At 38.4% G+C, this 14,446-nt stretch overlaps 1 protein-coding gene across 1 annotated transcript; it reads right to left on the bottom strand.

Moving 5' to 3' along the window:
* Window positions 1-5,924: 5,924 nt before the first annotated feature.
* Window positions 5,925-14,046, bottom strand: FGF20 (fibroblast growth factor 20). The gene is made up of 3 exons (XM_077477417.1): window positions 13,277-14,046; window positions 10,013-10,116; window positions 5,925-7,329 (listed from the first exon to the last, which is right to left on the bottom strand). Exons 1-3 carry the CDS (start codon window positions 13,548-13,550, stop codon window positions 7,093-7,095), a joined length of 615 nt encoding a protein of 204 aa, XP_077333543.1. The 5' UTR covers window positions 13,551-14,046; the 3' UTR covers window positions 5,925-7,092.
* Window positions 14,047-14,446: the final 400 nt, after the last annotated feature.

Raw genomic sequence — 14,446 nt, 5'->3', positions numbered from 1 at the left:
ATATCATTTAGTGACAACTTTGTGGAAAAAAGAAAAATAAAAATAAAAAGTTTGTAATTTTCCCGCAACTTGTGGCAAAATATAAAATATTCCATGGACTCAACATGCCTCTCAGCAAATAGCTTGGGGTGTCTACTTTCTAAAATGGGGTCATTTGTTGGGGTTTTGTGCCATCTTGGCATTTTATGGCCTTCAAAACTGTAATAGGTAGTGAGGAGTGAAGTCAAAAATTTACGCCCTTAGAAAGCCTGAAGGCGGTGCTTGGTTTTCGGGGCCCCGTACGCGGCTAGGCTCCCAAAAAGTCCCACATATGTGGTATCCCCGTACTCAGGAGAAGCAGCAGAACTTATTTTGGGGTGTCATTTCACATATGCCCATAGCATGTGTGAGCAATATATCATTTAGTGACAACTTTGTGTAAAAAAAAAAAAAAAATTTTTTTTTGTCATTATTCAATCGCTTGAGGCAAAAAAATAAAATATTCAATGGGCTCAACATGCCTCTTATCAATTTCCTTAGGGTGTCTACTTTCCAAAATGGGGTCATTTGGGGGGGTTTTGTACTGCCCTGCCATTTTAGCACCTCAAGAAATGAGATAGGCAGTCGTAAACTAAAAGCTGCGTAAATTCCAGAAAACGTACCTTAGTTTGTAGATGTGACAACTTTTGCGCAAACCAATAAATATACAGTTATTGACTTTTTTTTTTACCAAAGACATGTGGCTGAATACATTTTGGCCTAAATGTATGACTAAAATTGAGTTTATTGGATTTTTTCTAATAACAAAAAGTAGAAAATATCATTTTTTTTCAAAATTTGCAGTCTTTTTACGTTTATATCGCAAAAAATAAAAATCGCAGAGTCAGTCAAATACCTTTAAAAGAAAGCTCTATTTGTGGGAAAAAAAAGGACGCAAAATTTTGTTTGGGTACAACATTGCATGACCGCGCAATTACCAGTTAAAGCAGCGCAGAGCCAAATTGTAAAAAGACCTCTGGTCATTTACCAGCAAAATGGTCCGGTCAGAAAGTGGTTAATTAAGTTTTGACATTAAAAAACTGGGAGCTGATTGGATTCTATGCAGAGCTGCACCAGATTTTGCACTCTCCAGTTTTAATAAGTGAACCTCATAGTTACTATGAAAGTTGTATCTCATCAGTATGTTGCAAAATCAAAAGGTATCTATATATGTATTGCATATCCTCTGTTCCCATATTTTAAAACGGTTTAGTTTATTTTCCTGCCTGATCAGATAATTTGGCATTCCATTGTCCCAATATACCAACTGCAATACTGAGGAAATAACATACATACTTATTTAAATGTGATCGCTTCTATGTTGGAAAAACAAAACAGCTAGATCTCCTGTGGCTCATCACGTGGTGTGTGGCTTACTTTTTGCACTTTGGATAGAGCACACAGGAATCCATGAGGTGCAGATTTTGATAAAATATTGCTTCAGCATGAAAGTAGATTTTATTAGTTAGAGGCAAATTGTTCTCCTGCTTTAAACAATGCCATCAATTTCTTGTGTTTCTTATGATAAAAGCTTGTTCTAATCTTAATCTTATCAATCATAATTCACCTGACACGCATATGGATTGGTGTGGGTACCAATGAATAATGCCCTGGGAAGCGCACTTGTGGGCAGGAATGGGTGGGACATTTTTCCGGCTTTCACATAAGGCAATTGTTTTTGGAATGTGTCATTAATAATGACGATCATGCCTACCTAGAGAAACATGCTAGTGAGACTCATAGATTGCAAGGATAGAATCCTGGTTATGCCTCCTTTTCCTTATAACAATTTGCTGCTGTTCTGCATTAACATTGGATGTTTGTGCTGTCAAACCACTGTGCTACCAGCTCAAGTACTTTTGTGACTCTTGTTTGATCTAAATATACAGGATGCCTAACAATTGGGATTTACTTCCTGGCTTACACCTCAATTAAACCAACACATAAAAGTCATGGAAGAAAAAAAAAATAACTATTTATGTATATGAATATTGGTTTTTGCTCACATACATGCTTGTGTGGGAATGTTACTGGTTTCATCAGTGGATACTCATTAAGATCCAACATTACATGTCTTTGGGGACCTATGAACATTTCCCCCATTACGGTACTATTTATATCCAAATCGATAAATGCGTTAAAAAAAAAAAAAAAACACACAAGCAGTAAAGTGTGCACAGATTATGCTATGGGGCGCTGGACCCTGGTGAATGTAACAGGGCCAAAATCTGTACCATACATTGATGTTGTTATTGATAACTAATATACCCAAATAAGGCAGATTTAATATATGACCAATACATCCTTCAGGAATCAATATTTACGAAAGCATTGAACAACTGTCTCTAGAGAGGTGCTCTGAGGACTTATTCAATTGATTCTATTCATAGAGGAATATCAAGCACTGTGCTCTTAAATGGCAGTCTAAGAAAAGCTTACAATATGCTTTGCCTTTGGTTAGAGTAGAAACAGCACAAATACACTGGTGCAATTGTGGTGGTAAACAATAAACATTACAAAGTGAACAAATTTTACATGCCTTGCTAGAGTTTAATGGAATGTGATTACTGCTATAAGGAATCAGAAAAGTTGCATAACCTTGGGTACGGTGGTCTGTATATAGTGTGTAGTTGATCTTCAACCTTTTTAATGTGTGTGCGCATAATTATATACACACACACACACACACACACACACACACACACACACACACTTTTGCTGTGTAGCCAGTATACTTCTTACAAAAATCACACCGAGTGTGGACCTCCTTGATTTTCCACTAGACACATATCAAAAAAAAAAAAATAGGAGATGTAATCCTAAGCTTTACAATATTCTCTTTAATTCAATTCTTCGTATACATTACAGGTAATCGGAATCAACCGACCACCCAGTTTCGAACATAACCATGTTCTTCAGACATGCAGCTGGATGAAGAACATGGTGATGTTCTAAACTGTGCAGCTGTTTGACTCAGGTTGATCTCTAATAATATACTGTACTATTAAATAATAAAAACGGACAGCTGCAAGCATTTCCTAAAAGTTTGAAAGTGCTGCGCTACATTTAGTGATATAGAGTGACATAGCATGTGTATACAATCATATGAATATCCACACTAATCAGTGAATTAGAACCAAGCCAATCCACATCACCCAAGTGGATAAGAAGTCACCAATGAGGAGGTTTAATTGTGCTTACCAGATTAAATGGTGCTGTCAACACTGAGTCAGATGGGTATCGGGAGAATAAACTTTCCCAACCATGTCGCTCTATGGCAGATCCACAACAAACAGGGTAAACTTCTCTTGCTCTCTTAGTAGGTCAATCATCATAAAAGTAAAAAAAGAGCTCTCCACATAGTGTAAAACCATTTAAAATGCTATTTATTAAAGGAATATTGCACTTACATCAAGCAGGAAATAAACAGGCATATCATCATACAATTCAGTAAACATAGTGGTTTGATGAGCGTCAACCCGACATGTTTGGTCTGAAAAGACATCTGAGGACCAGATGTGGAATTGGATTGGGGACCTGCCATATAGGGATACGTTTGGGAGAGCTTATTCTCCTGATGCCCGTCTGACTCAGTGTTGACAGCACACGAGTTCATGCAATCTGCTAAGTGCATTTAAACCTCCTCATTGGTGGCAGCTTAAATACTTGGGCGATTTCTGTGGATTGGCTTGGTTCCCTTCTATCAAAACCGAAGTTCAACACATGTAGAATTTATCTTTAAAGTTTTCTTTGCCGATGTTACTTATGGACTCTTTTTTTTTTTGTTCTAATTCACTGATTAGTGTGGATATTTATATAATTGATGGTTTTATACACATATTCTTATTATTGCAATTTTGATATAAGTCACTCGATGATATCACTATGTAGTGTGGCACTTTCTAGTTTGACTCAGATCACCTGTAATGTATATAAAGAACTGAAGTAGAGAATTGCATCTCCTATTTTTTTTTATTTTATAAAAAAGTATAATATATATATATATATATATATATATACATATACATATATACATATACACACACACACACACACACATACATATACATATACACACACAAATATATTCACGTTTTATATTCCATTGGTACCCTAAACCATAATTTTATTCAGTCTTCTCTCTTTAACGATTTATTTTTTAATTCTGTTTGTGTCCCTGTTGTAAATTTTCATAAATGTTCTGTCTGATAAAACCAATGTCACCAAGATACAATGAGGAAACAAATCTCTTTAACAGAGTCCCTGGCAGCAATTAAAAGCAGACAAGTTTTTGGCTTGACATACACCTTAAACAGCAACAGACTTATCAAAATGAAAAAGAGTAGCAAAGAAAACCTGTACTTCGAGAAATATGACAAATATGACCATTGATGCCTTCTTTTAAAAATGCAGGTTGCTTGGCTGTTATACAAAAATCTTTTGAATGGAGGTTTTAAAGGCTCAGACTCCAATGCCATCATCCTGGTCACAACCTAGTGAGTCACCAGACCTGGGACACACACACAGCTAGTAAAGTCTTCAAAATCTGAATTCCCATCTTGCATGCTTGTTCCAGGTCAGTGATTCACCAAGTCCCTAGGTCACCAGAGACCTTGATCTGGAAACATTTATGGCGGAATAAAAAATAAGTCTGCAGTGGCAGCTCCCATCGATCTATCCTCAGATTCCCTTGACAGAGAACTCATAATGTACTTTAAAACTCTCTTTTTGCGTTTGTCTCGCTAAATTAATTTTACTTTATTTTTATGGGCTAATTTCCCATCCAGTGAATGAACTATTACGGGTAATGTTGGGCAGTGTAGATGGATTTCATAGAGTCTACTTTTATTGGAAGCTTGGACAGCAGAGTATGGATCAGCACCCTGTTTTAAATAGTGCACCCCCCTCCCCCCAATATACACATTACCCACCTAGATGAATGTCATGCACAGTGCTTGCTGTGCCTCCTGGGATATGCACATCGCATATCCCAGAAGGCATAGCTCTTCATTCAGAGAGCAGAAGGGGGGGGTGCCAAGCGCCATGCCATCAGGTGGTGCACTGGCTGAAACCAGAAGAGCTGAACCCAGCCTCTCAATGACATCACAAGCAACACAGTGTTGCAGGTTCGAGCAGTGATGGTAGACAAGAGGATCATAGTAGGACAAAACTGGATCCTCTGAGTGGGTGAGTGAGCATCTGAAATGTACACAATAGACCACCCAATAAATGGGGGAAGATGAATTTCATAGAGCATACTTCTAATGGAAGCTTGAACAGCAGAGTATGGAAGGTCCAAGCTGTACAACCCTTTAAAAAAAGTACAATTATTTTTTATGCAGCTTAATATAACCCATTGTTTATATACAAAATATCTTGACATACTATATACAAATCATAAATTCAGATACATTTTAGGAAAAGCTGTTGAAGTCAATACTCTGGAAAATTTGGTGTGAACCACAGCAAACACTGTCTGTAGTGGTGCTCTTTTAGTTTAGTTTTGAATATTAAAGCAAATATTTGGTCAGTTTCTACAGGATACTGTACCTGTTTTTATAAATGTTTTGTCAACTATCAAGATCCCTGTAAGGGCACATTATACCAGCTCTGATATCTCTATGCATTAGTTAAAAGAAAACTTGTTGAGTTCCTTTCGATTGATATCGTTGCCAAAACAAACCATATGACAACCTTCTGAATGTGCTGCCAAGGCACAACCTTATCTTCTGAAAGATATTAAAAAATAATGTTCTTTAACATTGCTTGGAATGACAAACCACAACACATAGAACGATGTAGCAACCTCTCCAGCTGCATTAAAAGTAATTTAGGTTATGTTTAATTTCAACAGGTTTAGATACCAAGACAGAAAAACTTGTCAGAGACTGAAACAAGACCAAATCTTTTCATTACAATGTGTATTTTAATACCTTTGTAAATGGGAAATGAGATTGTTACAATGTTGGGCATTCATATACATTGAAGGAATTCAATAACCTCACATTATTGTCAGCATACAAATTATTATGATCCTATGATCTGTGTTAAACATTATTTATGGTGGAAACCCATTGGCATGTCTTCCAAAAGTGATGCATTATTTGGTTGATAGTTTGGAATGTCTTAATATGATGATGCACAAAAAAAAGCACCATTAACTCTCAATCAATAGTTATGTGACCTTTCTATTGACAAAAGAGTAAAAAATAAAATTTTAAATAAATAAGTATAAAAAATAAATATATATTTATAGATATATGCATAGTTAGTCCACAGGCTGTAAACTGCATTAATGTCTGTAAATATCTTTAACGGTCGATGTATCTGTTGGCTAAAGGCTGGCTTACGGAATCTCGCAGAGACTCCAATAATAAGATTAACCAAACAGCAGTATGTGACAGTACCCCTTCCACAAAAGAATAACAAAAACATGCCCTCTCTCTTGAAACTAGGCTTCGGGTTTTTATTCTTTTTTTTCCCTGAAGAATCCATTAGGGAGGAGGATATTATTTGCCTCTGTAATAAGATGGGGTTTCCTTGATGCGTAGGGGTTGTTAAAAAATTTAACCAGCCAACATATTATTCACTCTGTCAGTAACTAGCCAAAATTAAAATACCAGTTTCAGGTTTATCTTGCTTTTTAAAAATGCTTTTTTTTGTTTTTTTTTGTTTTTTATCCAGTTGACATGAAAAAAAATCTCCCCAAATGTTAGACAGTATTGTTTTTTCCATTCCATGTTTTTTATCCATTCTTCGGTATTTTTTGATTTTACAATATGTCATATGATTCCAACTGCCAATCAGATAGTCCAACGCTTTTTCCTAGAAGGCCATTTAATTCCACAATTGAGCAGCAAAGGAATATTGGCTCTGTGTCTTATCTGCTTTTTCTTGCATCTTCATTCACAATGTAGCAGGTCTTTACAATAGCCATCAACATTTTTTTTTTTTTTTTTTTGGTCTTACCCATCATAGACTCTAGGTCTTTTACATACTTTTATCTTCAAATCAAATTTTCCTCAAGAAAATACCTACTTTGGCATAAATATCCTTCATTATTATTGTGGATTTTCAGCTGACATCTTTATAGAGTTCAGGTACCTTCTCAGGGTCTACTGGTCTAGGCAAAAAATGTGTGAATTTCTGATGTCTTTTAGCTCGAGCTCCATCTCTAGGAGTTCCGTCTTTATTAAGTGCTACAAAGTATCGTCTGCCAGAGTCTCCATGTTTATATAGATTTGAGGAATAAGTATTATACCAGTTTTCTTCGAATTGCTCCCGGAAAATGCATTCAGAAGTTAATTTTTCCTGTTAAAAATAGACATTTTACAGATTAATATGGATAGTAAAATTCAGAGCTTTTTTGTATTCTTGCTTTTTTCTCAGAAGAATTTGAAATGCAGTGCAATACCACATTTAGCCTGCAAGTGCCACTGTTTCCACTAACTAATCCGTCTTAGAAAAAAAAAAAAAAAAGAAGAGGACTTTACCAACCTAAAGATAATATTGGATTCTTAATTGTACAATAACAATGCACTCAGGTAAAAAAATTAGATCTCTAAAATATATGTAAGCAAAGAGCAGCACCAAATAGGTATTGCATCAGAACATTAACTGCACATTACCTGGAGAGCAATACAATTGTATGAAACTTTGCTGAAAGCATGGGAAATTCTTCTTCAACCATATCCTATTCTTTCATGTGTTGTTTCAGCGCTTGTGAATATAATACCAGGACAAGCTAAAGCCCAACAATATGTTTGAATAAGGCTGTCATTCAAAGGGCATACAGAATTAGGGTTCATTTGTCTCATTACCTTTTTATAATGGGGAATAATTATAAAGTGTTTTGGTATTTCAGCTTACTGAGCAACCGATGCAGTTTCTATCCATTAGCTGCATATTTATTGGCAACACCTATAAACATTTTAGTTTAGAAGTATAAAATTGCATTACTTTTTAAATTCTTGCAGCCATTGAAAAGTATTCTATAACAAAAAAACTGTATGGTACCAAATATGTAACAAGCTTGCAGAATGCTGTATTGATTATCTCAATAATGGATTGTGCCTGGACACTGAAGAAAATATTTCAGCAAGTCCATGCCAAGTCAGAATTAGGCCTCATTCACATTGGGTATACTTAAAGTGGGTGCCTCAAAAAAAAAAAAATAATAATAATTAATAAGTCAGCAGCTAAAAATACTGCCGCTGCTGACTTTTAATAATCGGACACTTACCTGTCCCAGGGTCCAGCCATGCAGGGGAACGAAGCCCCCCTCGTTCCCGGCATTCTTACTGTGATACACCGCACAGTCATCTGGGACACACGACAGGTCCCAGATGACTGTGCAGCACCGAGGGGAAGTGATGTCACCAGCCCGGGCACTGAAGGAGGCAGACTACGAGGGACCCCCTAGCAACAGGCATTTAGAGGCGAGTAAAATATATATTTTTTTTTTTTTATGAATTTTAGGCGGCAACACCACTTTAAGCATATATCAGTGTAAAGGGCCATCTTTGTCCACATGAGATGAATAGATAGATCTTCTGTGTATTTGCACGCAGGCAGTCCTGTCCATGTCTATTGGGATGCAGCGGCTGCACGGACACAGCCGATAGTCCTAATCTGAAAGCCATGCGGGTGCATGTTCCCAAACGCACACTTTCAGCATTCAGGGACACGTACCCATACCTGCACAGCTGTCAAACTGGGACCAGTGGCTGTGTCCGTCCATCTGCTGCATCCCAACAGACCTGAATGGGACTGCCTGTTTACAGCCAGTCTCTGGACTTCTGCATGCAAAGTACTTTAACTTTACTAGTGAACTGTTTTGTGTTCAGCAATCTGTTCCATGTAATCTTTAACTTAATTAAAGCAGATCCGCACCCTCTGAGGGAACTTCCTTCCAATTCACCCATCCCCCTGCCCCTCCCCCCCCTTTCCTTCCCTGCTACATAAAAAGCACTCTTTTGTTTTGTTTACGCACTTCTTTTTTTAAATGTGCAAGCCCCTAATGCACATTACCCGCCTATGTGAATGACCTGCACAGTGCTCGCTGTGCCTCCTGAGATATGCACATTATATATCCCTGAAGGCATAGCCCTTCATTCAGAGAGCAGGAGGGGGTGTGCCAAACACCACACCATCGGGTGGCGCATTGGCCGAACCCAGCCTCTCAATGACATCACAAGCAACATGGTGTTGCAGGACCGAGCAGTGGTGGTAGACAACAGTATCTTAGCGGGTCAACGCTAGATCCTATGGGTGGGCGAGTATTTGAAATGTGCACAATAGACCACCCATTAAATTAGGGTAATAAAAAAAAAAAAAAAAAATGGGGGGGGCAGGCAAAGATCCATTTTAAGATAGCTCAATGGACCTTCCTACCATCTTCTCACTGGGAATAGTATAAACCCCATCACCCAGAGATTCCACAGCAAACTGGAAAATCTACGCATGATACCGCGTCATCTTTGCACAATGGGACAGTGGGGGTTATTTACAAAAGGCAAATCCACTTTGCACTACAAGTGCAAATGCACTTGAAATTGCACTGAAAGTGCAGTCGCTCTAAATCTAAGGGGTAGATCTGAAATGAGGGGAAGCTCTGCTGATTTCATCATCAAATCATGTGCAAGCTAAAATGCTTTTTTTTTCCCCCCTTTTCCTTGCATGTCCCCCTCAGTTCTACAGCGACTCCACTTCCAAGTGCACTTTACACTTATAGTGCAAAGTGGATTTGCCTTTCGTAAATAACCCCCACTACCTCTTAATTTTGGAGCAGGATTGTGCGATTTATTCACTAATGCAGCACAGACAGCAATGACCTAATGCAAAAAGCAAGAACCCCAAGCAACAATCATATTACAGGTAACCTAAATGATTACAACTAGCTGCATGTTTTAAAACTACTGTACTTTTCACAAACTTAATTCCTAGGCCTTTTAAAATTGATTTATGTTTGAATTTAAGTAAAATATATACTTACAGATCCGAAGAGCTCCCCTTTATCATTCATGCCCAGGTAGAGGCCGGTGTCCACACCTCTTATGCTCACCAGACCAATAGCCACGCTGATGAATTCTAGAATGCCTATCAAGAGAAAAAAAATTGTGAGAATTAGGTTTCATCATCCGGGCTGAACAGAAACCTTTAAATAAGTAACATGAGAGGAAGATCATTTGATAGAAAACTCCAAGATAACATTACAGCATGCCGTTTATATTTTATGGAGCCCCAGAAAGTGGACTCATTCCCCATGAAAATGATGGTGGTATTTTGTCTTTATTGTGCTATCTTTTTCAAAGCATGTCTTTAAAAAAAATAAATCACAACAAGCAGGTGAGTCAACCAGGGGGAGACCACATCAGAGGAAGCTCAGTTTAGAATAGGGGCAGTATGAAAGGGAGCTCCATATAAAAGAACCACAGCAAATATTTGATCTCTACCGAATATTTATGCTTAGGATAATGATTCCTGTCTACATACAAGGCAAGAGTTTTCTCACTTCATCAAAATTGTGTTGTTCAGAGTAATAAACTGGCACAACCATTTATCTTCCAAAATATATATATATTTTCTAAATTTTGCAAGCTGAATTAAACCCTTATACCGGTAAGCATCAAAGAAGAAGAATATTCATTGCCTTGGGTATGGGAAAGTGATAGAAAGTATTTTAATCAGCTTTACGGCAGCTAAATCAATACGATGGTGGGAGGGAGTTGTTATCAACAATAGCTAGTCTGTTCAGATAAAAGAGTTGTGAATAAATATCTCAATCATTATTCACTCTTCCTGTCAGATAAGCGTTTCCATCCTTGCCTGTCCTCGAAAAATGAGGTGTATAGGTCTGTGCTGCGAGTTACAGTAACATACAATACAGTGGAAGATAGGTGGATACATATATTTTTGGAGGGGGATTCATTCCTTAAATTATTAAATTGATAACATTCTGCATCTAGAACCTTTATGCCCTACTGGGCACATTAAGCAGTAACGTGATTGCTTTTGGACTGGTTGTGAGGTTTTACATGGCCAGGCTGCTAGTTCAGGTCTAAGGCATTTCTCATGTTAGACATGGTTCAAATCATGGCCAAGTGGATAACTTAGATTATAGACAGAATAGTCAGAATTCTATGAACTGAATATTTAGGGATCACACAAGAGGAGGCGTGTGAATGGGCCTGCATTGGGAAGAGGACAAACTCCATGCAGATGGTGTCCCAAGTGGATCAAGCATCTCAAGGCAAGAGTGCTCACCTTATATCCACCATTTTATGGCAGACAGTCTATTAAATGCAAGTACAAAAAAAAAAAAAAAAAAAACACCACCTTTCAAGTTAGATCATCAACTGCCATCACATATTTCTTCAACACAAATGACCAAACATTTCAAAAATAATAAAGGAAGATTTTAAACCTAAAGAAATATCACTAAATATGTTGTCGCCGATGGATACAACAATCCTAAAAAGTCTGTTTTTTTTCCTTAACTGAGAAGGCAGGCCAATGAGAATAGTTCCAAACTAAATGTAACATTCACCAAAACAGGAATTTTGTAGTACATTTTCTAAAAGTTCAAAATTAGGAGCATTTCCAGAGGTAAATATTTTTTGCCATATCCCTTCAGGATCTGTAACTGTCCCTGGCCATTGTACAAACTAAGTTCTCCTACAGTCCTACATTTGGTTACATATCTACAGTCCTGTACATTTGGTTTCATAGCAAAAGTGTATGGGCACGAAGAGCACTCTCACTGTTAATTTTCTATGTTAAAGTACATGGATTGGTATAGTACTGCCATAGAAGTGCAAAAGTGAGGGCATACAGCATACCATTGAAATGTGTAGAAATATATTATTATTTTCTCATTGATTTTGTTTAAAGTATATAATGTTATATTTCTTTGTATTTATCTATCCAGACAGTTTCTGCAGAGGATGCTAGGGGGTTGAGCAGAGAAACTTCTGCCTTACAGATAAGTAGCCACTGACGGCTATTATCTTCTTAGTTCTCTGTTAGAGGGGATTCTTCCCAATAGCCACAAATGTGTCATTCTTCCTACTACCCAAAAAAAAATAAAAGCAGTGTTCTTCCCAACGACCACAAGCGTAACAAGCATTTTTGGCTCTGACCACAAATGCAAGGAGCATACTACTGACCACAAATGTAAACAGCAATCTGACCGCAAACATAAGGAGCATTCGTCCCACTGAGAATACATGTAAGGGACAATCTTCCAGACCACAAATGTAAGCTGCAATCTGACCACAAACATAAGGAGCATTCGTCCTACTGAATATAAAATGTAAGGGGCAATCTTCCTAAAGACCACAAAACGTAAGGAACATATTCCCACCGATGACAAAATGTAACAAGACCTCAAAACGTAAGAAACATTCAACTGACCATACATGCAAGGAACATTCTTGTCAATGTCCACCAAAATAAGAAACAAACATTCTTCCCATTGGCCACAGATGTAAGAAACATTTTTCCAAATGACCATAAATGTAAGGAGCATTGGGGTTCATTTACTAAAACTGGAGCATGCAAAATCTGATGCAGCTGAGATTGAAAACCAATCAGCTTCCAGGTTTATTTTGTCAAAGCTTAAATTGAACAAGCTGGAGTTAGAAGCTGATTGGCTACCATGTACAGCTGCACCAGATTTGATACTCTCAAATAAATCAACCCCATTCTGGTCAATGTCCACCAATATAAGAAACATTGACCAGATATGTAAGGGGTGTTCTTCCCACTGGATATCACACTACTGTTCCACTAACTAGATATATTAAATTATTAGGAGGGTTTTCCCACAGTAATTTCAATGGTTCCCTCAAGTTGAAAAAAAATAAAATAAAAACAAAATAAAGAAAACTTGAGAAAGGTTGTTCTGCCCTAACCTGTTACATAAATCTCAGCAGGCTGAAACAAAACTACATAAAAGAGAATTTGTAAATCTGATGAAGACAACACAAAGAAAATAATTATAGGTAATATTAAATAAACATATGTGTGCTATAATATTAGAAGAGTAGACGATCTCTGGAAACCGAGCAGCAGTGGGTGAACCTTACTATTTGTTTAGAAAGACACCTGCGAGCATTTACACTTTGTTATCTGTGAAAAGTCTAATCGGGTGTAAGGTGTAGTAAATCCTTACTGTCCACTCATTAGTAGAGAGATAGGAGCCCATTAGTGACTTCAGGTCCCTTGCAGATGCCTGGCTGAGCTGGGGTGTACCTACCGAAGCGGTTGTGGTCCTGCCGAGTCCCCATGACGTTGCCGTCGGGCAGGATCTGCAGGTGGAAGCCAGTCCTGCAGTAGAGTTGCCGTCGGCGCAGGATGCCCTGCAGATGGGTCAGGTCCGAGGGGGCACTACGGGAGAGGCGATCGGCTTGTGCCATGGGGTCATTGTATAGCAAAGGGCTCTCCCTGGCAGAAGGCAACAAGAAGGGAGAGCCCACTTGCCCCAGGGTATCCAGTCCGGCCAGATAGCTCCCCACATCTAGAGGAGCCATGGAGTCCAGGTGAAGGATGGGGATGGAGGAGGCTTGTCCTGATCAGCAGCACCTACTGCAATCCAGCAGGCGTTTGTAATGTAGCACAGGGCAGACTTGGCTGATATATATAGAGAAAGTTTGTATATTGGCCAAGTTGACATATGTTGATGTAGAGTCTCAGAAGCTCCCGATTCACACCTCTCAGGGATCTCTATGTGCAAAGCGTCTCTTCCCAATGCAGGCCCATTCACATGCAATGTTAATCACAGCCATGATCACTATAATCCACATTTCCACGCAGATCCTCCAGACTGAGTCCAAAGGACATGTTGAGACTTGGGGTGGTGTGTGTCAGCCAAGAGATGTTGTAGAAGATTGCTAGTCTATATAGCTGGGATCCACAGATCAGATGCTATGAGAGGCACAGAGCTCCAAGTGGGGCCAGCAGCAGCAGGAGAGCAGAGATCCTACAGGCAGTGAGATCCTACTAATACATTGCCTGGACAGGTGCAGGGAAAGGTAGACAGGCGGGGGGCGGCTCCCTCCCTAGACCTTCCCAGACTGCCATACAAAGGAAAAGTCTCAAACGACAGCAATGCCTCTTGGTTGGAAAGCACCAATAAAACACATACACCTCTGATGACTGCAAGGTGCTCTGTGTGTGAACTGCTACAACTATCATTTATTATATCATGGACCAATGCAACTATGTATGAGCATCAATGTACACTCATGCTATAGAGGAGATCAATATGTTCCTCTATCCAGGAATGGAAATCAGATGTTCCCTGATTACACCAAGTCCATCTCTCTCCCATCTCTCACCTGCTGCTTTGAAGTTGGAGCACAATATTGTCATTTACATATTACTCAGCGCTAATACAAGAAGTGTTAGAAAAGTTTAGCACTTTCAT

Source organism: Lithobates pipiens, unplaced genomic scaffold, assembly GCF_037356315.1.
Source record: "Lithobates pipiens isolate NorthernLeopardFrog02 unplaced genomic scaffold, aLitPip1_a1.2 Scaffold_13, whole genome shotgun sequence".
NCBI classification, from domain to species: domain Eukaryota; kingdom Metazoa; phylum Chordata; class Amphibia; order Anura; family Ranidae; genus Lithobates; species Lithobates pipiens.
The sequence above is the reverse complement of the archived record's forward strand: the minus strand, read 5'-3'. Positions and strand labels throughout refer to the sequence as shown.

Bases quoted from the DNA above. Each gene is read 5' to 3' on its own strand.
- FGF20 (XM_077477417.1), bottom strand. From the start codon at position 13,550: ATGGCTCCTCTAGATGTGGGGAGCTATCTGGCCGGACTGGATACCCTG. The intron at 10,117-13,276 runs GTAGGTACACCC...TTCTCTTGATAG, and splicing joins GCAGGACCACAACCGCTTCG to GCATTCTAGAATTCATCAGC. The intron at 7,330-10,012 runs GTAAGTATATAT...TATTTTTAACAG, and splicing joins AAGGGGAGCTCTTCGGATCT to GAAAAATTAACTTCTGAATG.